Source organism: Rhinatrema bivittatum, chromosome 10 (assembly GCF_901001135.1).
Source record: "Rhinatrema bivittatum chromosome 10, aRhiBiv1.1, whole genome shotgun sequence".
In the NCBI taxonomy this organism is placed as follows: Eukaryota; Metazoa; Chordata; class Amphibia; order Gymnophiona; family Rhinatrematidae; genus Rhinatrema; species Rhinatrema bivittatum.
In genome coordinates, this window is record NC_042624.1 from 81,675,763 (window position 1) to 81,700,245 (window position 24,483).

Sequence of the window (24,483 nt, forward strand, 5' to 3'; positions counted from 1 at the left end):
CTTAAGAGACGGAGGGAGGCGCAGTTGATAGGAGACTGCACCCACCTGCCGGATGATGGGGAACGGCCCGATGAATCGCGGAGCCAATCGAGAGGATGGCAGCTTCAACCGGATAAATTGTGTACTCAACCAAACCTTTTGGCCCGGTCGGAGAGGTGGGTATGGTCTCTTGTGCTGGTCCGCATACTTCTTAGCTGTCTGACTGGCCTTGATCAGAGTGCGCTTTGTGGACAACCATAGGCGATGCAGCTCTTCAGCCGAGAGCTGGGCTACTGGAGACGTCACCGTGGTGGGGACAGGCAGTGGCGGTCGTGGCTGTTTCCCATAAACTACCTGAAACGGGGAGGATCCTGTTGCCGCAGAGACGTGGGAATTTAGTGCGAATTCGGCCCAGGGCAGCAGGCTGGCCCAGTCATCTTGTTTTTCACTGACGTATAACCGGAGGAATTGTTTCAACGTCTGATTAGTTCTCTCAGCGAGACCATTGGTCTGAGGATGGTAACCGGACGTATAGTCTAATGTGACGTCGAACTTCAAACAAAGGGCCCTCCAAAATTTGGCAGTGAATTGTGGTCCGCGATCCGAGAGGATACTTTTAGGGAGGCCATGTAGCCTGAAGACGTGTTGGACAAACAGCTGAGCGAGTTGCGGAGTAGACGGTAGTCCTGGCAACGGCACGAAGTGCGCCATTTTACTAAAACGGTCAATGACCACCCAAATTGCTGTGTTGCCGCTGGATGGTGGCAAGTCTACCACGAAGTCGGTAGCCACATGAGTCCATGGTTCGGAGGGCATAGGTAACGGCTGAAGGAGCCCTGGGGTCGAGCCGAAGATTCTCTTGTGGCGAGCGCAGGACTGACAGGATTCTACATACGCTCTAACATCCTTGTTGACCTTTGGCCACCAGTTATAGCGGCGCAGGATCTGAAGTGTCTGGGATTGCCCTGGGTGACCAGAACAGCGGGAGTCGTGGGCCCATGCCAAGACTTGTTTCCGCAAGCCCGGAGGAACTAAGGTTTTCCCTGGAGGGATAGTCGTGGTAGCAGACAAAAGGAGGCGGGACGGCTCGATGATGTATCGCAGTTCCTCTGAGCCTTCAGTATATTCAAATACACGGGATAGAGCATCAGCCTTGATGTTCTTCTCTGCCGGTCTGTAGCGGAGCACAAAATTAAACCGGGTGAAAAACAAGGCCCAGCGTGCTTGCCGTGGGTTGAGCCGTTGTGCTCGGTGCAGGTATTCGAGGTTCTTATGATCCGTATAGACAGTGAACTGATGCTGTGCCCCCTCCAGCCAAGGGCGCCATTCCTCGAGAGCAACTTTGATTGCCAACAACTCCTTATCGCCTATGGCGTAGTTTCTCTCTGCTGGGGAGAACTGGCGCGAGAGGAAGGCACACGGACGAAGTTTGTGAGCCTCCGACACTTGGCTCAAGATGGCGCCTATACCTTCCGAGGAGGCGTCTACTTCGATGATGAATGGGTGCTGAGGATCTGGGTGCCAAAGGCACGGTTGTTGCAGGAACAATTCCTTGAGTCGATGGAAGGCGGTCTCCGCTTCCGGAGGCCATTTCTTAGGGTCCGCGCCTTTTCGGGTTAGAGCAGTCATCGGTGCCACTACAGACACGTAGTGAGGAATGAACGATCGATAATAATTGGCAAACCCCAAGAACCTTTGGAGTGCCTTCAGTCCAGACGGCTGGGGCCATTCTCGAATGGCTTGCAGCTTCTGAGGGTCCATACGGAAGCCTTCGTTGGAGATGATGTATCCCAGGAAGGGAAGGGACTCCTTCTCAAAGAGGCACTTTTCTAGTTTTGCGTATAACTGGTGTTCCCGGAGACGTTGCAAGACCTGGATGACGTGTTGCCGGTGTGCAGACAGAATTCGAGAATATTGAAATGTCATCCAGATACACCACTACGCACTTGTACAGGAGATCCCGGAATATCTCATTCATGGTGTTCTGGAACACCGCGGGAACGTTGCAGAGTCCGAACGGCATCACTAAATACTCGTAGTGGCCGTCTCGGGTATTGAAGGCTGTCTTCCACTCATCTCCTTCCTTAATTCGGATGAGGTTGTAGGCCCCTCGGAGGTCTAATTTGGAAAAGATCCTTGCACCCTGTAGCCGGTCAAAGAGCTCCGAGATGAGGGGCAAGGGGTAACGATCCTTGACCGTAATGGCATTTAAACCCCGGTAGTCGATACAGGGGCGAAGACTCCCGGTCCTTCTTCGCGACGAAGAAGAAGCCCGCCCCGGCCGGGGATTTAGACTTCCGAATAAAGCCTCTCTCCAAATTCTCCTTGATATATTCACTCATGGCCTGCGTCTCTGTGGGAGAGAGGGCGTAAGTGCGGCCCCGAGGGGGTTCAATGCGAGGGAGGAGTTGGATGGCACAATCAAATGCTCGATGGGGTGGAAGTATCTCTGCCCGTTGCTTCGAGAAAACCTCCGCATACGCGGCATAAGGAACTGGTAGGCCAGGAAGAGTGGTGGACACTATGGAGCAGGATGCTGGAACCACAGAGCGTAGGCAATTGCCGTGGCAGTTTGGTCCCCAATGAGCCAGCTGCAAAGTCTTCCAATTGAACTGGGGTTCATGCTCCTGGAGCCAAGGAAGGCCCAAGACGATTGGATGGATGGAGTACTCCAGGACATAGAACGACATCTGTTCTTGATGCAGGACCCCAGCTCGCAGCTGGACGGGCATCGTGGCGTGTGTCACCCGTTCTGGAAGTGGCTTCCCTTGAATCGAGGAAATGACCATGGGGGCAGAGAGACGCACTTGTGGAATCTTAAGGTATTCCACCAGGCCCTTCATTATAAAATTGCCACTGGCGCCGGAGTCCACTAGAGCTAGCGTGTGGAACTCCCCGTCTGTCGAGGATAACGCCACCGGCAACGTCAGAGGAGGTGCGGGTGCAGTACGGCCCAGGATGGGACCTCCTTCAGGTCCTAGGCCCGAGAGTTTTCCGGACGTGCTGGACAGGCAGCTATTCGATGGCCTGCCCTGCCGCAGTAAAAGCAAAGTCCTTCTCTCTTTCAGCATTGCCGCTCCTGTGAAGAGTCTCTCCCGCGACCCAATTCCATGGGTTCCTCGGCGGGGGCTTGAGGAACGGTTGAGGCGCTCCTAGGAGGGGTTGGGAACTTCCTCGCTGCCCTTACCTCAGGAAGGCGTAACCGCATACGACGGTCCACGTGGTTGGCTAGTTCTATTACGCCATCGAAGTCGTCCGGCAGTTCTTTTGCGGCCAGTTCATTCTGCAGGCGTGAGGATAGCCCCTCTAAGAAGATCCCATGGAGGCAATCTTCCCTCCAATTTAACTCTGCGGCTAGGGTGCGGAATTCGGTTGCGTATTCGGCCACAGTCCGAGTTCCCTGTCGCAACCGAAGTAATTCTGAAACGGCAGTGGGCTTACGGATCGGCTCATCAAATACCTGTCTGAAGGTGGACAGAAACAGAGTCAAGTCTTCAAAGACAGGGTCTCTTCTCTCCCACAGATGAGAGGCCCAGATCAGGGGCTTCCTGTCGAGTAGAGACATAATGTAATTCGTCTTGACTCGGTCGCTGGGAAACTGCGCAGGCAGCAAAGAAAACCGGATCTGGCACTGGCTGAGGAATCCCCGGCACAACTTTGCTTCTCCGGCGTATCGAGAGGGTGCCGGGAGTTGCTTGCCCCAGGTCGGGCCTGGGGTCTGGGACAGCATGCGGCTGAGTAGGGCGGCCTCCTTGAGCCCCAGGCGGAGAGGGTAGTGTAGGATTCATGGGCCCTAATGCCTCGAGGCTTTGGGTGAGGCTCTGCACAGCCGAAACTAAGGCATCGAGGGTCTGTTGCTGATCCTTTAGGCACTGGGCCATTCCCGGAATGGCCTGGCGGGCGGAGGCCTCCGCCGGGTCCATGGACTTGGCAATCTGTTATGTTCGGGCTTGTGGACCCTTGGCCGACGAGAGGATGGTATACCTTCCGGACGGTCCATAGGCTCTCTCGTCGGGTGGCGAGGCAGGACAGGAGGTAGGACCAGTCGACCCTTGGCACTGGAGGCTGAGGTGAACACGGAGGCGATGAGGAGTCGGGATGAGGTGCTGTGTCTTCACCACTGGTGGTCTGCGGTCCCCCCAGGAGGAGCCCGTAGGGACCCGACCGCTGGGACTTAGGTGGACCTCGAAAGGTCAGGCAACGGTGCAAAGGCCAACTGGAGCTTCGCCCTGGAAGCCTGTGGTCCCCCCAGGAGGAGCCCGTAGGGACCCGGGCCGCTGGGACTTAGGTGGGCCCTTGGAGACAGAGTCTTGAAGAAGTCCTAGGTCGAATACCAGAGGGTCAACGCTCACCAGTCCAAAGTCGAGTGCCAGAGAATCACCGCTTGCCAAGCCAAGGAACCAGAGAATCACAGTCAGCCAATCCGAAGTCAGGAACCAGAGAATCACCGTAAGCCAATCCGAAGTCAGGAACCAGAGAACACCAAGACGTAACAGGAGCAAGAAGCAGGAACTCACCGAGGCAAGCAGACTCAAACAACACTCGCAAGAGACGTTGCCAAGTCAAGGAATGAGCAGAGGAAGCCTCCCTATATACTTCCTCTGCTCTGGATCATTGGAAGCAGGTGAGTCTAGTTAAAGGGACCAGGTCCCTTTAAATGCAAATGAGTTGATGGTGGCCATCTTGGATCCCATGGCGGTGGCCATCTTGGATCTCCCCGGTGGAGGAGAGATGCCGCTGGGGGAAGCAGGACGGCTTCCCCTGCAGCGGGCAGCACGGCCGAGTCGGAGCCCTCCCCCGGGGCTTTCATGGCGCTGAGAGTCAGGTAGGGGGACGCGGTCGTGGGGCGCCACGGCCGCGGAGCACAACACCTGGGACACATTTGGGAGGGAGAGTTTTCAGTCATTGCGAGATGAACTTGGAGTCTCAAATCATACTCAATATATTTACTTTCAGTTGAAAAGAGATGTTTTCATGGATCCAACAGGCCCAATATCCTTGAGAAAAAAGACAAGGGTGGAAAAGCTTTTAACCCAATCTGTTTGACTCCCAAGCTCATCATGCAGCTATATCGCTCACTTTTTGTATAGTAATGATGAACATGAGACTAGCTCTGATTTGATAAGACAAATTTATCGCAGATCTGAATATAGATTTAGACAATACGGATTGGTTGTTGATCTGGCGATCCATATAAACTATTTGCAATAAAAATCAAGAGTTGATATATCGGCTACTAAATTGTACATATCGATATCCTGATATTTTTTCTAGATTTAGTGCTACTAGTCCCATGTGTTGGTGGCTGTGTTGTGAGCAAGAGTGCTATATTCATATGTGGTGGGGGTGCAGGAAAGTGCAACAATTTTGGGAAGATATTCAGGAGATTACCACAATTGTGGGGAATAGTGTTCTGTTTTCATTTCAACTTTCCTTGTTGAACTGTTGGGATGAACAGAACTTATCAAAATTAGATACACAGCTGTTAGAAGCTGGATGTTTAACTATTGCATACTTTTGGAAAACCTCACTGCAAGTGTCGGTTTGTCGTAATAAAGTTGTGGAGCTGGCTATCCTGGAGTGTATTACCTTTCCCTTAAAATACAACTTGGAAGTTTATGATGCTATTTGAGGAAAATTTTGGAAATAGCACATGTCAAATTAATATATTGAGTTTGAGAGCTGTCTATGTGATGCTGTATTGTTCAGATACTTCTGGGTCTTTATTAATTTATTGATTGTTAATGCAATATGGTATATATGCAGATAAGCATTGTCAAGGATCATGTCTGTCTTGTCTCTTTTTGAAAAATAAAAAGTGGCTACGGCCACCATCCAAACTCCTCTGGGGGGGGGGGGGGGGTGTCATGGCTGGCATTAGCCAGTCTGCTACCTCCATGTGCATTGATCAGGTGCTTGCCACCTTGCTAAGGAAAACACACCAGTATATAACCTTCCCTCAGAGCATATGGCACCAAGATCAAATCATTTATTTATTTATTTATTTAACTTCTTTTACTATACCGACACTCAAGACCAGGTCTTATCGTACCGGTTTACATTAGAACAGGATTTCTATCAGTGCCATGCTTTCCCTCAGTCCTGGGGGCAATCGATTGCACACACATCCCTATAAGAGCACCAGGGGGAGAGGCCACCTACCATAACTGGAAAGGATTTTACTCCCTCAATATACAGGTGGTCTGTGACACCAAGGACGTTATCCTCAAGTTTCCTGGATCCGTTCATGATGCCTACATCCTCTCGCAGGATGGCGCTACCTTTGCCCTCACTATGTCATACGGGCGACTCGCCCGTATGACATAGTGAGGGCAAAGGTAGCGCCGGCGCCATTTTGAAGATTGGCAATACGGCCTGCGTGCAGGAGGTCGCTCCTGGACCCCCGCTGGATTTTTGGCAAGTCTTGTGGGGGTCAGGAGGCCCCCCCAAGCTGGCCAAAAGTCCCTGGGGATCCAGCGGGGGTGATCTCCTGCACGCGTGACGTCGGGAGCCAGGAACCAAAATGGCACCGGCGCTACCTTTGCCCTGTCACATGATAAGGGCAAAGGGCCACCGGCGCCATTTCTCAATGCAGCCGTGGCCAGAGAGCTGGAGATCGCGTCGGGACCCCCCCACTGGACCCCAGGTAATTTAAAACATTTTGGGGGGGGTTCGCGAGGGTGGGGGATTTGTTTTAAAGGTTCGGGGTGGGTTTTAGGGTTTTTTTGGTGTGCCGGTTTTCCCACCCTCCCCCGATTTACGATTTAAAAAAAAAAAAAACACGACGATAAGATTTCCCTCCCCCCCCCCAGCCAAAATCGATCGTTAAGACGATCGATCACACGATTCACACCCCTACTAACAATAGAAGATTGATTGTGGCTAAACCACTAAAAAAAAGGAGTGTGATACTTTACAGCCCCTGAGGCAGCTCATCTCAATGAGGCAGCTCATCTCAATGAACGAAACTCAGCCAGAGTTGGGCTCCTACTGCTACTAGATCAATAAAGGAATCTTTGCTTCTACCGATCTTTGTTTCCTGGTTGCTAAAGCAGAGTTATTAGTAACACCACCAACAAAATCTTGGACAAAATCTTCAAACAGAAACAAAGGACAGCAGTCACATTTTAATTAATGAAACAAAACAATATAATTATACAGAGTTCACTAAAACCAAGATGGAAGTGGTATTGATATCCACACATCAAACCAAAATAAGCACTGGTATCTATTTATCACAACGTTTCAAATTGTTGAACCACTCACACCAACAAACAAGCATTTCTTGAATATTCATATATTTGTAGGACCTCTAATCTACATGAGAATGTTATGTTATACAGACTCACTTGTAGTATACAGGTCCAAATTTGATTTATTTATAGAAAAAAAAAATTTTGTATGTTTTTTAATTTATTTAAAAACATAGCAAGACCCTATGCCTTCAACTTAATTAGAAATGTCAACATTATGTGTGAAGACTGAATAAATCCTTCAAAATAAGAAACTGATTTGTAATTTCTTTGAATCTTATTTCCTACAATCGCAAGTCCCGAAGGTATACTTAGCTTTTGAATGTCCTCAATGTCCCGACACGGCCGTGTTTCGGACCACCCTGGTCCTGCTTCAGGGGCAATGATGAATCCAAATAAAATCTAGAAGAATAGAATCTAGATGAAATCCAGGGTCTCCCAACATTTTTCACGGTTCAATTCAATTTTTGTTCCTTCATTGTGCGATCGGCGTCTCCGACCGCCATTCAATTTGAAAAAACATGGCCACTCTTCCGGGGTTATAAACCCACATCCGGTATCCATAAACTGGAGCTTCTCAGTTCTCTATCAGGTCGTCCACGTCCCTCTTAGTCTTCTGTCAGGTCGTCTTAAAAATTTAAAGGGAAACCAACCTTTTGGACTGACCATATTGGAGAACCTATGCATTCCAAAATTGGAAGTTCAATGAATAGAAACAAGTCTGATTTTGCAGCTAGCAGGTTTTAGAGTAAACAACTACACTCAAACGGAGAGCTCTATGTACCATCATAATATTCAAGCTGGCAAGAAATGTTACTATCCCAAACGTAAACAGTATATATAATGGCTGCATAAATGCTGAAAATGATGATCATCACGTTCCCACAAACATCTCTATTTACATATCGTTTTCCTTCTCAAAAAATAGAAATCCTACCACTTTTGTTAAAATGGTAATCAAATCAAGGAGTACCAATTTATCTTGTCATTAAGTCCTGACTGTTCCACTGTGTTGAATCGGTATATCCAAAAATGTTCCCGGCGATTAAGAAAAATTTGAACATTCCCTCCACGAGTGTTACTTGTGGCATGTTCTATAATTGTCCATCGTAAATCTAAAAATTGATGACCAAATTGGGAACAGTGTTGTACCAAAGGTGCCGTGAGCTTGCCAGTTTTTATGCAGCTCCTGTGCTCTATAAGCCTAGTTCTAATTTTTCTTTTTGTGCGGCCAACATATACCTTATCACAAGGACACTGTATCGCGTATATAACGCCTTCAGAATCGCAATTGGTCAACCTAGGCTGTCGTACCACTATAGTGGAATTAGGCACTTTCCATTGTGAGCCTATAATTGATATGGCACACATGTCACAATGTCCACATTGTTGATGACCTCCAGTTTCTGGACAATTTTGGGAAGATCTAAATGCTGAATGCACCACTAGATCTCTAATGTTCGATGCCCTAGAAAAGGCAAATCTAGGCGTGCAGTTGAAAATCTGGTGGAGGGCAAGAACTTGCCAATGTGCTCGTATAATCTTCACCACCTCCTGGCTTCGGGAAGAATGCCGCAAAACACACGTCAATTGTTGATTAAAAGGCTTTTGTTGATATTGAAGCAACAGCTCTCGATTTGAAAACAGAGCCCTCTTGAATGCTTTTTTGATTACTTTCTTAGGATATCCCTTTTCAACAAATCTTTCTGTCAATTCACCTGACTGTTTAGTAAATTCAGATTTGTTTGAACAAATCCTACGTAGCCTCAAAAATTGTGAAATCGGAAGCCCATCCTTCAATTTTTTGGGGTGGTAACTCGAATATTGTAGGAGATGATTACAATCAGTTTCCTTACGAAACAAGGTAGTATGTAATTTTTGATCATCTCATTGTATTAATATGTCCAAAAAGAAACCGTATGTTGATGGTCCTACAAATATATGAATATTCAAGAAATGCTTGTTTGTTGGTGTGAGTGGTTCAACAATTTGAAACGTTGTGATAAATAGATACCAGTGCTTATTTTGGTTTGATGTGTGGATTACAATTTAGAAATCACTGGAATAAGAATTTCTTGGGCAGTTAATTTGTGTGAGTGGTATTGATATGACATCTAGCTCACAACCTCTTACTTAACTGGCATGATAGCATCTTGCAATCCTCAATCCTCCCCCCCCTTTTTTTTTTTTTTACCAAAAGGTGAAAAAATCCTACATTAATACAACCTCCCTCAACCCCATCACTTTGGGGCTAATCTAATGAGTCGCTTTGACCATTGAGTGAGTTTTAACCCATGTGTTTAGCATGGACTTTTCTGTGCTAAACTAATCGCAATATGTGATTGGGTTTTTTAGTATGGAAAAAACATATGCTAAAACCCGAGTTAAAACCTGTGCTTCCTATATACTAATCTTAATTCTTTTCAGCACCTAAGAAGTATCTGGTTATTGCTTTGGTCTGCATGCACTTCCATAATATAAATAACTTCATGGCCCAAAACTGTTCACCCATTTGTTCAGCTCTGTGCTTTATGGACCAGACACAGTGTGCTCCAAACGGTACTACTACTCTTCCTCAACACTTCAGCAGCAGCCTTTTCTGGGCTGAGGCCAAGACAGTAAGTCCCGAACAGAGCACAGCCCTGTGAGATTCCCAGACGCTGACTGCAGCACAGCGCTTAAGAGATGTGCATTCGTCTGGGATGAATTAGACAATTTCAACGAAATTGTCTAATTCGTCCTATTTCGGCAACCCCGAAAAACAAAGCAAATTTTCCCGAAATTTCGCGAAAATTCATTTTTCGGGGTTAGCACACACTAACCCTGAAATTCGGGACGGTCGGGAAAAAAAAAAAAAAAAGACCCGAACCGCGGGAAATCGAAATTTCCTGCGGCAGGTGATAACGAAGGCTGAACCGAAAGGTACAGCCGAAACACATCTCTGAGCGCTTTACTTTTTGCTCACCTGAGCACCCACAGACACTTCTCTTAGTTTTCTTGTATAAAGCAGAGATTTGTAGTTTGATGGCATGCAAATGCTCATGAAAAAATAGCACACTTTCTCCATATATCATCCTTTTTTTGTTGGTTTTTTTTATTCAGGGGCCATTTGCATGTTATTAGCTTACTGCATTCCACAGGACCATGAGTTTCTAATGCCAGAGTAAAGTAAAACCAGCACTAAAATTTTGCTCAGATTTTATAACATTTACCTAATTTTCTATATTCATATAGTAAAACTTGAGTTCACTCCTTATCCAGTAAGCTGATGGTATGCTAATGCATCGACAGTTTTAAAAAATATGCAGAAATATACTTATCACATACAATATGATTTAAGTACGTAAAACATTTTGAGGTAAATTTTAAAAGCCTGCTGCATGCATCAGTTGGGGGATGTGCACACAAGTTGGGCTTGCATGCGCTGACCAAATTTTAAAAGCCACCCAGATGCATGCATATCTCCCGCTGCACGCACATCTCACTCAATTTCAAAAAGGGGCATGGTCTGGGCGTGGCACAGATGTTTTGGGGCATGGCCAAGAGATGTACGCATAAATACTTATGTGCTCTGGCGTGCACCCAGGTCTCTGCCATGTAACTTTACTTCTGCTGTATAGAAGTGTAAATGTAAAAGCAAACAAAAGAAAATGAGCCATTTCAGAGGGGTTTATAGGGTCTAGGGTAACTGGTGGGAGTGCAGGCTATTAAAGCAGAGGGGTTTGGAGACTCTAGCTGAACACTGGGTGAACTGGTGAAACTGGTAATGTCTACGCCCTGGTAATGGGTGTAGACATTTAAAATTGTGTGCAAATGTGCATGCAGGCCATCTGTTTTTATAACGTGCAAACGTGTATACAAGTTATAAAGTGGCCACGTATCAGGGCATGCACCAGCATACATGCATCAAAGTGCCCCCACGTGCTGGTTTGAAAGTTACTGTTACTGTGTGCACAAAGGGATGGTAACTTTCAAACCGGTGCATGGGCGCACTTTGGTGCATGTATGCTGGTGAACACCAAGAAGTGTGGCCATTTTATAACTTGCGTGCATGTTAAAATGTAGCACATGTATGCTGGCGGCTTTTAACATTCGGTTGGCACGCGCAAGATGACTTGTACGCTCATCATCCAACTGATCAGCATCACAGGCTTTTAAAATTTTACCTCAGTGTCTTCTGAACATAAAACAAGATTTATGTACACAAAATACAATTTGTGTGCATTAAAAAAAAAACTTGTGTATGAAACATACTTCATGCACAGAAAACTTGATTTGTGCACAGATTGTTTTTTATGTGCATATATTCCAAGTACAGCGCCCCGACACCATGAACTCTGGTTTCAACCTCCTAGATTAACATTAGCCCAAGTAATTTTACTTTAGCTGTGATCAGGAATTAAATTTCCAGTGTTAAGAAATCATGAGTTAAGCCTACATGCCTCTCTGCATAGGAAAAAAAGTAGCTAATGCTTTCATTAGTATAGGATCAAAATGGAAGAGTAGTCATTTGTGAGCACCTTTTTTGCAATCAAAATTCCTTATTGCATTAAGCATAAAGTTTGCACACAGCCCATTGTACCCTATTACATCAGGGTCTCACTGAATGTAAAATTGTTTATTTGTAAAAGGAATGGTCAGCAGAAAAAGGGAGGTGATATTGTCCCTGATGAGTCCTCACTCGGAATACTATGTATAATTCTAGAGATCACACTTTCAAAAGGATATAAAAAGGATGGAGTCGGTCCAGAGGGTATTACTAAAATGGTCAGTTGGGATAGATTTAAGGATCTAAAAATGTGTGCCCTTAGAGGAGAGATAGGGATTATATGACAGAGACATTCAAATATCTCAAAGGTGCACAGGAAGTAAGCCTTTTTCAATGGAAAGGAAACTAGAACGAGGGGTTATGCGATGAAGGCAAAAGGGGGTAGATTCAGGAGTAATCCTAGGAAATATTTCTTTATAGAAAGGATGGTGGATGCATGGAACAGTGTCCCAGTGAAGGAGACAAAAACAGTATCTGAATTCAAGAAAGCATGGGATAAATACAGGGGATCTCTAAGAAAGTGATGAGAATTATAATGCTAACAGGCAGATTCAGTAAAGTCTGCTGGAGAGCGGACGAACGCCAGGTCTCCTGGCTCGCGCACCGGCCACTCACCAGTGCACACGATTCAGTATTCAAATTAGGTGGTGTGGTAGAAACAGGCAAAAGGAGGCGCCTCCTTTTAGCCTGGAGCGGCGGCTATCAGCGGGTTTGACAGCCGACGCTCAATTTTGCCGGCGTCGGTTCTCGAGCCCACTGACAGCCACGGGCTCTGAAACCGGACGCCGGCAAAATTGAGCGTCCGGTTTTCAGCCCGACAGCCGCCGGCCCATTTACAATTTTTTTTTCTTTTTTTTAACTTTTTTTTACTATTCAGGACCTCCGACTTAATATCGCCATGATATTAAGTTGGAGGGTGCACAGAAAAGCAGTTTTTACTGCTTTTCTGTGTACTTTCCCGGTGCCGGCAGAAACTAGCGCCTACCTTTAGGTAGGCGCTAATTTCTTAAAGTAAAATGTGTGGCTTGGCTGCACATTTTACTTACTGTATCGTGCAGGCATACCTAATAGGGCCATCAACATGCATTTGCATGTTGAGGGCGCTATTAGGGGCCGCGGATTGGACGCGCGTTTTCCTCCCCTTACTGAATAAGGGGTAAGGGAAAACGTGCGTCCAAGGGCAGGTTAACAGTGTGCTCCGTTGGAGTGCACTGTACTGTATCAGCCTGTAAATTAATTGGATGGATGGGGAGACTGGATGGGCCATAAGGTCTTTCTCTGCCATCATATTTGTATGTTTTACTTGAAAAAAAGGTGGGTCGACCATTACCAGATGCTATCATTCAAGTTGTGTAAGCAGCCTTAAGCTAGCACTTCTGTGATAACTTACTGTAAATTTAGTATGCTAAAGCTATAAGGCCAAATTTTAAAATGGCCATGCGCATAAAAATTGGCACTTGCGTGCAAGGCCGGGCCGGGCCCTGCACACACCACGTGCTTAAGTGCTGATACACGCACAAGTGCCAGGCCCTGAAAAACGGGCGGGGTGGGGGTGTGGTCTGGGTGGGGAAGGGCAGGGAGGGATGGAGGCCGGCCGGGACAGCAGCCATTAGTCGCTGTCCCGGGGAAACGTATGCCGGCAGCCAGCCGGGACGCGCAAACTACTTCTGCTCCAGGGGAGCAGTAAGTAGTAAAAAAACAAAACCCCCAAAAAACCATAAGTTATTGGGAAGGGTTTAGCAGGTGGGGAGGGAGGAAGTTTAGGTAGGGGGTTAAGGAAGTTCTCTCCAAGTCCCCTCCTTAATTGTAGCAGCGCGCGGAAAAAACAGACTGAGGAGAATCGGTTGTTTCCTGCGCTGGAACGCACGCATAGTTGCACAGAGCAAAGCTCTGAATTCTACTTGAGAAGCTCCGCCTCCCGGGCCTGATTGACAGTTCCCATGACAGCATGGCTAATTCAGCCCTGCTATCAACGAGAAACGCATGTTATAAAATTGGCACGTCCAAGTACGTGCTCCTTTTAAAATCTACTCCTTAGGGAGAACAGCACTTCACATAGGGCCGGATTTTAAAAGCCCTACGCGCATAGGGGAGGTTACGCGTGCCGGGCCTATTTTCAAAAGGCCCGGCAACGCGCGTAAGTTCCAGGGCTTGCAAAAAGGGGCGGTCCTGGGGCGGGGCCAGAAGCCCTGCTATCAACGGGAAACGCATGTTATAAAATTGGCACGTCCAAGTGCGTGCGTGCTCCTTTTAAAATCTACTCCTTAGGGAGAACAGCACTTCACATAGGGCCGGATTTTAAAAGCCTTACGCATGTAGGGGGGGTTACGCGTGCCGGGCCAATTTCAAAAGGCCTGGCGATGCGCGAAAAGCCCTGGGACGTGTTTAAGACCCGGGGCTTGCAAAAAGGGGCGGTCTGGGGGCGGAAGGGGAGCGGGACGTGGCCAGAGACTCCGCACGGCCGCTGGGCCGGGGATTGCACGCCAGCCGACTGCCAGCACACGTATCTTACTTCAGGGCTGAAGTAAGCTTGAAAACAAGAAAAAAAACAAGAAAAAGGTAGGGGGGGAAGGGTGGGGGAGGTAGGGGAAGGGAAGGTGGGGTGGGGGGGGCTAGGGAAGTTCCCTCCGATGCCGCTCCAATGAGTAAGCAGAGCGACCTGGGAGGGAACGGGGGAAGGCAGCGCGGCTCAGTGTGGGCTCGGCCTGCGCAAGGTGCACAATTGCGCACCACCTTGCATGCGCCGACCCCCGATTTTATAATATGCACGCGCATGTTATGAAATCGCGTGTCTATGTGTGTACGCCGGGTAGCGCGTGCACCTTTTAAAATCTACTCCATATTGTGTATACCAAGTGGTCACTATTACCGCGACAGCCAGCTCCCAGCACACTAATCAAGATGAAGAATTTCTCTCGCAATGTTCTGTAAGGTTTTTAATCAACTGTGAAAAGCAAACGTAAAGACATGGATACAGAAATTCCTGAGTAAATAGTTTTCAATCCTTGAACAACATTAAAATTCAAATGAAGAATTAGTATTTTTTTTCCCTTAACACCAATAACTTTATCACATTATGCTTCAAAAAAGAATTTAAATTAACAATTTCAGATATACCTTTAGTTTTAAAGGCCATACTTGTTCTAAAAAACGTGTACTTAAAGCATAAAATAATAACTTCAAACAGTTCATACTCACTGCCTTCACAGGCTATAGACATTTCTCATTTTCCACTCTCATATTACACATGTGTAGAGCAAGCCAAGAATTAAAAAGCAGCTCATTAAGTAACAAAATTTCATGAAATAAATCATTTACTTAGCAGGCAAGCAATTTGTAAACATTCAATTGAGACATCATCCAAGTTAATTATTCTTGAAAAGAAGTCTTTAGGATAAGCAATTATAGTTTGTCTTCTAGAATAACTGAAAATTATATTTTAAGTGCTACAAATATTACAGCTTTTATAAGTTAATCTATCATCCTTTTACATCTATTTACTTTCCTTTGTATAGAATTTTCTTCTATTACATATCCACCTGTAAAGACTAATACTTTTGTATTTGCAATTGGAAAATCCAGAAATCTAATACTTTTTAAAAAATTCAATTTAGATGGGTAGTGCTATCTTGATTCAATGCTTCTTTTACTTCTGAAGGTAAAGCATCAAAAAGGTGTTGTTCCACAATGAGCCCACTCTTCTTAAGAAATCGGCATTGTTTCAACTGAGGTGGTAGATGTTCTAAACTGTTTCCTTTCAGCTCCAGATGAGTAAGCTGCAATAGTTGACCAATTTTGTCAGGGACTGAGGCAATAAGGTTGTGCCCCAGACATAAAGTTCTTAACTTCACACATTTAAATAACTGTTTTGGCAAAATGTCTACCTTATTTCCTGTAATAAGGAAATACTGTAGGTTCTGAAGGAATCCTATTTCCACAGGAATCATAGAAATGGAGTTATGGCTCAAATCCAAATATCGGAGTTTCTGTAAACTGAACAAGGTGATTGGTAGGGATTCAAGTTTGTTATGTGAAAAATAAAGTGTCTCCAAGTTTTTTATAAGACTAATGGAGGAAGGAATATTAACAATTTTATTGTACCACAGCTTTAAACAAGTTAATCTTTTTAAGTGCTGGAAACTAATTATTTCTTCTATTGCACATATGTTATTTGATTTTAAATCCAGTTCCTGCAAATTAGTGAGACTGAAAATGGCATGTGGAATTCTCTCTAAATCACAATTCTGCAATTCCAAGTCAGCAACATTTATCATCTTCTTAAGATTGTTAAGTACCATCAGCTTGGTGCCATCATTATGAATTACCAGTTTGGTTAGATGTGGTGCTACCTCAGTGACAGAAGAAGGAATTTTGGTCAAGTTGCTTTTTATGTATAATGTCCTCAGATGCCTCAGTTCTCTAAGAGATTCAAGTCCTATCATTTTGTTGTTTTCTGAATTCAAACTTCCAATTAAATGCAATTCACGGAGGTTTTTGAGCAGATAGACCCAAGTAGGAATTTCTGACACATCTGTGAATTTCACATGAAGGCTTTTCAAATGATCACGCAAAAAGCTAAAGGCTGTCTGCTCAATTTTTGCAGGACAGTGGTAGAGATGGAGTTCTTGAAGATTAATCATTTGGGAGACTTTAGGTGGGATTTTGGCTTCAGGAATTAGTTCAAGTTTTAGCATTTCTAAATCAGTTAGATCAAATACTGCATCGGGGACACCTGATAGCATAAAGAGATACAGTTCTTGTTTGTCCTGGGCATTTCGGATGACATGTTGTCTGAGTTTTTCAAATGTCCATTCATGGTTTAAACTAATTTCACGAAGTTTGTTTTCACTTACTTCTGACAAGAATACTCCAAACCGTTTAGAATACAACTGGTCGTACTGATCTACCATATGCAAAAGAAATGCAAAATCATTTTTTACATCAGGGATATCACTGAAACTGCTCTCTTCTCTGACTTTTTCAAAAGAATATTCTTTTAAGGGTCTTCTGAATAACCAAAATAGCGTATACAAACAGATAAGTCCATATACACAAATGAGAGCAATATAGCTGATCAGCAGTTTTTTCAACATGTGAGCCATGTTATGGGTGCACTGAAATAAACTATAACCAATCAAATGTTCTACTTTTGGCTTACATGTGTGATCAAATCTGATGGAAGTTACAAAAGTAAGCGTATAGCATAGGATGAAAATAAACTTTGCAGTTTTAACAACAGTTTGGGCAACATACAATCTGTAAATGAAATCACTGTCTTCCACATGTGTGCGAAATTTTCGAACCTTCTCAAAAAGGGCTTTAGCCTGCTCGCCGTCTTTCCTGTCCAAAATGGTAACAGCAGGAACTTCAATGACGGTTTTTTCTGCTGAAAATGAAAACCCCTTTTTGGTCAGTGGTACACTGGAACCAGGGCTTCCCTCATCGCTGCTTGTGGAGAAGTGTGTGGGCAGAGATTGAGCACCAATTATTCTTTGTTTATTCTCTTCAGAGTCTTCGCATGCCGTTTCAGACAATGCCTTTGTGGTCCAGGGAGATTCAAAGCATTTTCCCAATATAGAAATAAAATGCTCAATTTTCGAGGATGTTTTTGGATATTTAAACCAAAAGTTGCTACTTACCATTAAAATAATAGTATGTATGAGAGCAAGGTAGGGAAAGTATTTAGAATACCAGGGAAGAGCCACATGATAACACATCTGACTAATAAATATATATTGCTGGTAATCCAAATTTGTTCTTTTTCCTTCATGATCCATGTGATCTCTCTTTTGCTTCTGATATGTAGATGCAGTAGAATATAATTCAGTATAGGTAGCTGTAGGGAGAGATGAGTCTGTTATTCTAGCAGCAATACCTTCCAAAAAAGCTGCTTTTGTGTTCCAATTTTCTTTGTCTTTTATGACAGTTTCTTCCAACCGTGCTATACCATGCCTATCATTTCCAGATATACTAGTAGGTAAATCATCAGGTTTTACAGCAGATGTCAGCACAGGTAAGCAAACCACTTGATCTTTGGTTAGCTGCATAGTACTAGCAAAGATGGCAGTCATAAGCATAACAATAGCTAGATAATCCATAAACACATCCCACCATGGTTTCAGGATACGATATTTTGGTTGTAAATCATTCAGTGATGTAACTTCTGCAAGGGTAAACATTCCTAAAAAAAAAAAAGAAGTAATTTAGTAGATCATTCTTCCATTAAATAAAATAGCCAAATACTTAAAGCTAAAGGCAAGATATTGTCACTGCTTCTATTTACAATTAGCTATCAAACAGACTACATAAAAAAAAATATCATATTTTAAGTGCAGAAAATATAGTTTATGTGCATGTCATGTTTTCTATGTGTAAAATATGATTTGTGTACAAAAAAAAATCTGTACATGAATGTAATACGCTTTGAAGTGTCTGAAAGGTGGAATATAAATAAAATTCAAATAAAACATATTTTGTGCACATAAATCATATTTATACATAGAGAACATGATCTGGTTTTCAGTGCACTAAGTCTTTTCTTTGCACATATTTCATGGTTTGTGCACATTTTTTAACTCCCAATGTATTAGCATACCATTAGCTTACTGCATCAGAGTTTAAACAAATTTAGCTTGTGCATTAACAAACTGGACACCGAACCTCAGCACACAGTTTTATTTTGTTTTCTTATTTTATTTTGAAAGCCAAGGGATACATAAAAGAAAAGTCAGCAATATGCAATTATTGTTACAGTAAATGAAACAATGTCAGGTTGAAGCAATATATAAATACTCCTGCAACAAATATAGCAAAGCTTAGCATATTTTAAGAGAAAACACAGAAAAACGCAAATGTTCATAACATATACACAAGACATCCATTCATACCAAACACACATCTCCAATGAAAAAATGCACAGGGACAGTAACTTTACTCTGGAATGCATTACCATTTGAAATTTGCTTAGAAGCAAATTATGCAATATTCAGAAAGGCAGTAAAACCCTGTTTTTTTACTCAGGCATTTGATAACATCTTATGATGACTCCAGTTGCTAGTTTTGTCTGTTTTGTTATTAGCAGATTATGTTTTATTATTGTTAATTTGATTTTATTACTAAGTTACGTATTTTTTTATTGTACCCCCACTTAGCTAACATGATTTACAATTAGTATCTAAAATTTTGATAAATAAATAAAAATAAATAAAACTTTCAAACCAGCGCGTGGGCACACATTGGCACGGATATGTTGGCCTGTGCAGGGACACAGCCATTTTATAACTTGCACGTGTATATGTTATAAAGTAGTCTGGTCGTGCACATATGTGCGCCAAATTTTAAGTTGGTGCTTGCATGGGCACGCAAATCCTGCTTCTACTACGTAAGTCAGAGGATTTTAGAAGGGGTGTGACAGTTTCTTCCACCAGTTTGCCCAGTTAACAGCTAGATCCTCCAGATCCCCCTAGATTGACGGCCTGTACTCTCCCCATTTATCCAAGACCTTTTAAAACCCTTCGAAATGGCTCGGTCTTTTTCTTTTATAATTTACACGCCATCCATAGCAAAAGTAAACTTACGCGGCAGGGGATCTCGGCGCGCACTGGGTTGTCTAAGTATTTACATGCGTATCTCTTGGCCAGGATCTGACACGTCCATGCTCCGACCACACCCCACCCTTTTTGAAAAGTTTTGAGATGTGTGTACTATAGCATTTATGCATGTATTTGGGCGCTTTTTTAAAATACTGTCGATGCACGCTAGCCTGACTTCTTTGTGCATCCTCTAATTGATGCACGTGCTGGACTTTTAAAATTCACCTTTTAATTAACAAAATTCAACAACAAGAAGTGGTAAATCCCAGTCATTTCAAATAATCTTTGAAAGGAAAAGATAGAAGAGCATAAAAAGTCACCAAAGCTTGTTTGAAATCTGTGAACAAAGACTGATGCATAAACAAAACATCTGAACATTCAATGTGCATGCAATCTACCCTAAATTGAAATCAGGAAGTACATAGTTTTAACACTCAATTTATTACATTGGCCCCACATAAAGCAAGAAAGGTACACACGGAAGCCCTAGTAGTTCAAAACAGTTTAGTACTAGCTAACTCAAAACAGTCCAGCAAAGTAACATGAAACACGTTTTCAACAAAAATGTTTCCATTTTAAAGTTAAAGGATATTATTAGCATGTTCTGCATTTGCTTCCTTACTTCCAATTTATTTGCCTGAAAAAAAATTTCTAATATGACCAAAACTGGAAAAATATTCAATAGAAAAGAACCCCCCAAACCTGAAATTTTGTTTTTGAGGATTCTGTGACTTGTTTTCTGTAAAGCAGTGAAAGAGATAACGTTTACAACATAATATACTAAACATCTCTGCCCATACATGGAAGAAGGTTTAGTAACAGGAGGGGACTTTAATTGGGACCGTGATCTAATGGTTGATAAATCCAATCCAACCTGAGGAGACAAAATCAGCCAAATTAGGGAAATTGGTTTTTTGGAAAAAGAACTACAGGTAATTGACACTTGGCGTCTTCTCTACCCGCTGGAGAAAGATTTTACCCATTTATCTAGGGTCTAACTCCTCGCATTCCAGAACTGAATACCTATTGGTCTCTAAAAATGCTTTCTCTGGCGTATTGGATGCCGCTATTGGAGTTGTTACATTGTCTTACCACGCTCCCATTTGATTGGACCTTGCTGGCGGGGATGGAGAGGGCAGGAGTCATCAATGGTGATTCCCATATTTTTTGGTAGCAGAGTCCAGTTTTCATGACTTTCTTAAAGTAAAATGGGATGAATATATGAGAGACAACAGAATACATCTGGACAAGCCGATTTTGCTTTGACAAGCCACTATAATGAGGGGGGAAATTATTTCCTTTGTGGCTAAAAGGAGGAGAGATAAGATTAGAAAAGCAATTACAGGGTACGAAGAAGAGACTGATAGGTGCTATTACCAAAAAAAAATAGGGAAACATATTTAGTCTTAAGATCTCAGTTAAACACATTAGTTTACCAAAGGACAAAGAAGAGTGTCATTTTCTATAAATAAAAATTATATCAACTTAGGCCGGGATTTTCTAACGATGCACAGCTCTATGAATTGCACGGTGCAGGGGGGTGAAGCGGGGGGGCGGGCCTGCGATAGGCAGCAGCGATCGCACCTCTGCGGTGCGATCGCTGCCAACTTTCGCACTCAATAGCACCATCGTAAAAGGTGGTGCTATTGGGCACGAAATTGGAAGCGAAAAGGCTCCTTACTTTTTTGCCGTCCGTGCTGTCTTCGCGGCGTCTGCCCCAGTGCCGCCCCGACTCCTCCCCTTCTGGTGGCTACTCCTCCCCGATCTAGTCATCGCATGCGAAAAGTCCCTTTTCACGTGCGCTAGCTTTAGAAAATAACCCTCTTAGTTAGGGCTAATGGGGGACTGAGATTTATACCTACACTTAAAACAAAGAAAGGGAAAACAGTTAGAATTAAGGATATTGATGGAATATTACAAAGACTGGTACAAATCACAGGGTAGTGATATGAAGAAACAGGTAGACTTTAAAAGCATTGCTCGCGCAAAAACAGCCCCAAACACGTGTATGTGGGCCGCATGCAAGCAAAGTGAATTTTAAGAAGCTGGGAAGTACCTGTGTACATACCTATGTGCACATCAAGAATAAAGAGGCAGAAAAGGGGTGGGGCATGGGCGTTCCAGGGTGGGACCAAGACTTACTCACATAACCCCTGAATTTTGCAAAGGCTGAACATGGCAGAACGTGCCATGTTACCATGATAACTTTACTATTTATTTATTTATTTAAAGATTTTTTATACAGACTTTCGTGATACAAATCAAATCAAATCGGTTTACAGGGAACAAAGACCTTAACAATAACAATACATATTAAACCATAACTAGAAGGAGTAAAAGTTACAATAAAACAGGGGAATACAACTGGGAGGTGGAAAAGTAGAGGGGAAGAATGTGATAACTACTATTGGTCCTGATGAGGTGCAAGTCTGGAGATTTTGCCAGAACACTGGGGGGGGGGGGGGGGGGAGGAGAGCACCTCTGTTACAGACAATCTGACACTCTATATATCTCCCAGTGTAAGAATGGCACTTTCAATTCAGGGTGGGTTTTGGGGTGGGGTGGTGTTACATTGGTCTGTCTAGGGCGCAAGGGTCTGTAGACCCTTGTAACACCACCACCACCCCCAAAAAACCCACCAAGTTGAAAGTGCCCATCTTACATTGGGAGATATATAGAGGGTCAGATTGTGTGTGTGTCTCTCTCACTCTCCTTCCCTCCCAACATGGTCACTTGTGCGTGTAAAGGCTGCACACATACACGCGGCAGGGATATTTTAAATGATACGTGTTTACTTGCACGCATGATATCAAATTAAGTGTATCTTTGCTTGCTCCTTTTACTAAAGAGTAGCAAATCACCTGGACTGGATGGAATGAACCCCAGGGTTCTGAAGGAACTAAAAAATGAAATTTCAATTCTATTAGTTAAAATTTGTAACCTACCATTAAAATCATCCATCATACTTGAAGACTGGAGGGGGCCAATGTAACCCCAATATTTAAAAAGGGTTGCAGGGGGGACCCAGGAAACTGTAGACTAGTGAGCCTGACTTCAGTGCCAGGAAAAATAGACATGGTTTAATAGAACACAGTCAGCATGGATTTGCCTCACAAATCTGCTTCATTTTTTTTGAAGGGGGTAATAAACTTGTGGATAAAGGTGAGCCAGTAGATGTAGTGTATTTGGATTTTTGGAAGGCATCTGACAAAGTTCCTCATGAGAGGCTTCTAAGAAAAGTAAAAAGTCATGGGATAGGAGGCGATGTCCTTTCGTGGATTGCAAACTGACTAAAAGACAGGAAACAGAGAGTAGGATTAAATGGGCAATTTTCTCAGTGGAAACGGGTAAACAGTGGAGTGCCTCAGGGATCTGTACTTGGACCGGTGCTTTTCAATATATTTATAAATGTTTTAAAAAGGAATACGACGAGTGAGGTAATAATTTGCAGATGATACAAAATTACTCAGAGTAGTTAAATCACAAGCGGATTGTGATAAATTGCTGGAGGACCTTGCAAGACTGGAAGATTGGGCATCCAAATGGCAGATGAAATTTAATGTGGACAAGTGCAGGGTGTTGCATATAGGGAAAAATAACCCTTGCTGTAGTTACACGGTGTTGGGTTCCATAGTAGGAGCTACCACCCAGGAAAAAGGTCTAGGCGTCCAGACAGCAACCAACGAGGGCCCTGACCTTTATGGTCTGGAGAACTGATGCGCAGATATAAGGGAAAGAAATACAGGGCTGCTTCTACGGTCAAAGCACATCAAGCAGCACTGTCTGAACTTTCAAAAAGCTTCATCTCTCAGTAAAATTGTTGCCAGCAGTCATAAAGCTTGGGGATAACTTCACGGAGCAGCAGTTGCTCCCCTTAAGATAAACAAGGGGGTAACCTGCACGGTGTGGCAGATTCTGCCATAAGAAGCTTGCTAGGAAGACTGGATGAGCCATTTTGGTTCTTTTCTATACACAAGACCCTACACAAGGTTCAATAATGAACTTTACTTCCACAAACACTCCAGAAGCCCTAGAACACAACATGCAGCCTCCCTACACACCCCCACACATAAAACCACCACTCTTGAGTCGACTAGGAAGCGTGCGATAACCATAGCCGGACCGAACTGTTGGAACAATATGACACCGGAGTTACGGCAAGAAACATGCCCAATAAAATGTAAGCAAAAACTGAAAACATGGCTTTTCCTACAGGCTTATACTTAACCCTTACGCTCTCCTCTCTCCCTTACTCCTACAGCCTTGCCCACTAATGTACTTAAAGAAATAGAGGATGTACATTTATCTCCACACCTAACTTTTTGTTGGCAATTATTCATATCGATTGTATATCGATCGTATATACGTTCTATCCCATTTCTTTCTCTCATACCCAGCTTTTCTCTTTTCCAATTGTGTTTTATAAAATTCATTCTATTTATTTATAGACTCATAAATTCATTCTATTTATTTATAGACTTATAAATTCAGTGAGATAACAATTTGCTTTGTACCACTATATTATTTTTTCCTTTCATTGTTCCACTGTTCTCTACCCGCCCCCTCCCCCCCCCCCCGCTTAACAAGTTTATTGTAAAGCACTATTGCATATGTTCATTAACAAGTTTATTGTAAAGTTTATTGTAAAGCACTATTGCATATGTTCATTAACAAGTTTATTGTAAAGTTTATTGTAAAGCACTATTGCATATGTTCATTAACAAGTTTATTGTAAAGTTTATTGTAAAGCACTATTGCATATGTTCATTAACAAGTTTATTGTAAAGTTTATTGTAAAGCACTATTGCATATGTTCATTAACAAGTTTATTGTAAAGTTTATTGTAAAGCACTGTTGCATATGTTCATTAACAAGTTTATTGTAAAGTTTATTGTAAAGCACTGTTGCACATGTTCGTTCTATTTGGCACAGCTGCAATGTTTCTGTTAATTGTGAACCGATGTGAGGTTACTAAACAAATGTTGGTATATAAAAAATGCAAATAAATAAATAAATAAATAAATAAAATTGAATTGTTTTAAGTCTTTTTTAGTTTTCTCTCATTAGTTGGGGGTTGGAAATATCTGAACCAAGAGAAGTAATATGCAGA

The 24,483-nt window shown here is 43.3% G+C and overlaps 1 protein-coding gene across 5 annotated transcripts in view; it reads right to left on the reverse strand.

Annotated features, from left to right (window-relative positions):
* Window positions 1–14,702: 14,702 nt before the first annotated feature.
* The window catches only part of LRRC8D (leucine rich repeat containing 8 VRAC subunit D), a 75,149-nt gene continuing 65,368 nt past the window's right edge, over window positions 14,703–24,483 (reverse strand). For all 5 annotated transcript variants that reach the window (XM_029618079.1, XM_029618077.1, XM_029618078.1 and 2 more), the window contains one exon: window positions 14,703–17,962. In XM_029618079.1, the coding sequence (XP_029473939.1) occupies window positions 15,387–17,960 (2,574 nt within the window). In that variant the 5' untranslated portion in view covers window positions 17,961–17,962 and the 3' untranslated portion in view covers window positions 14,703–15,386. The remainder of the gene's footprint in view (window positions 17,963–24,483) is intronic.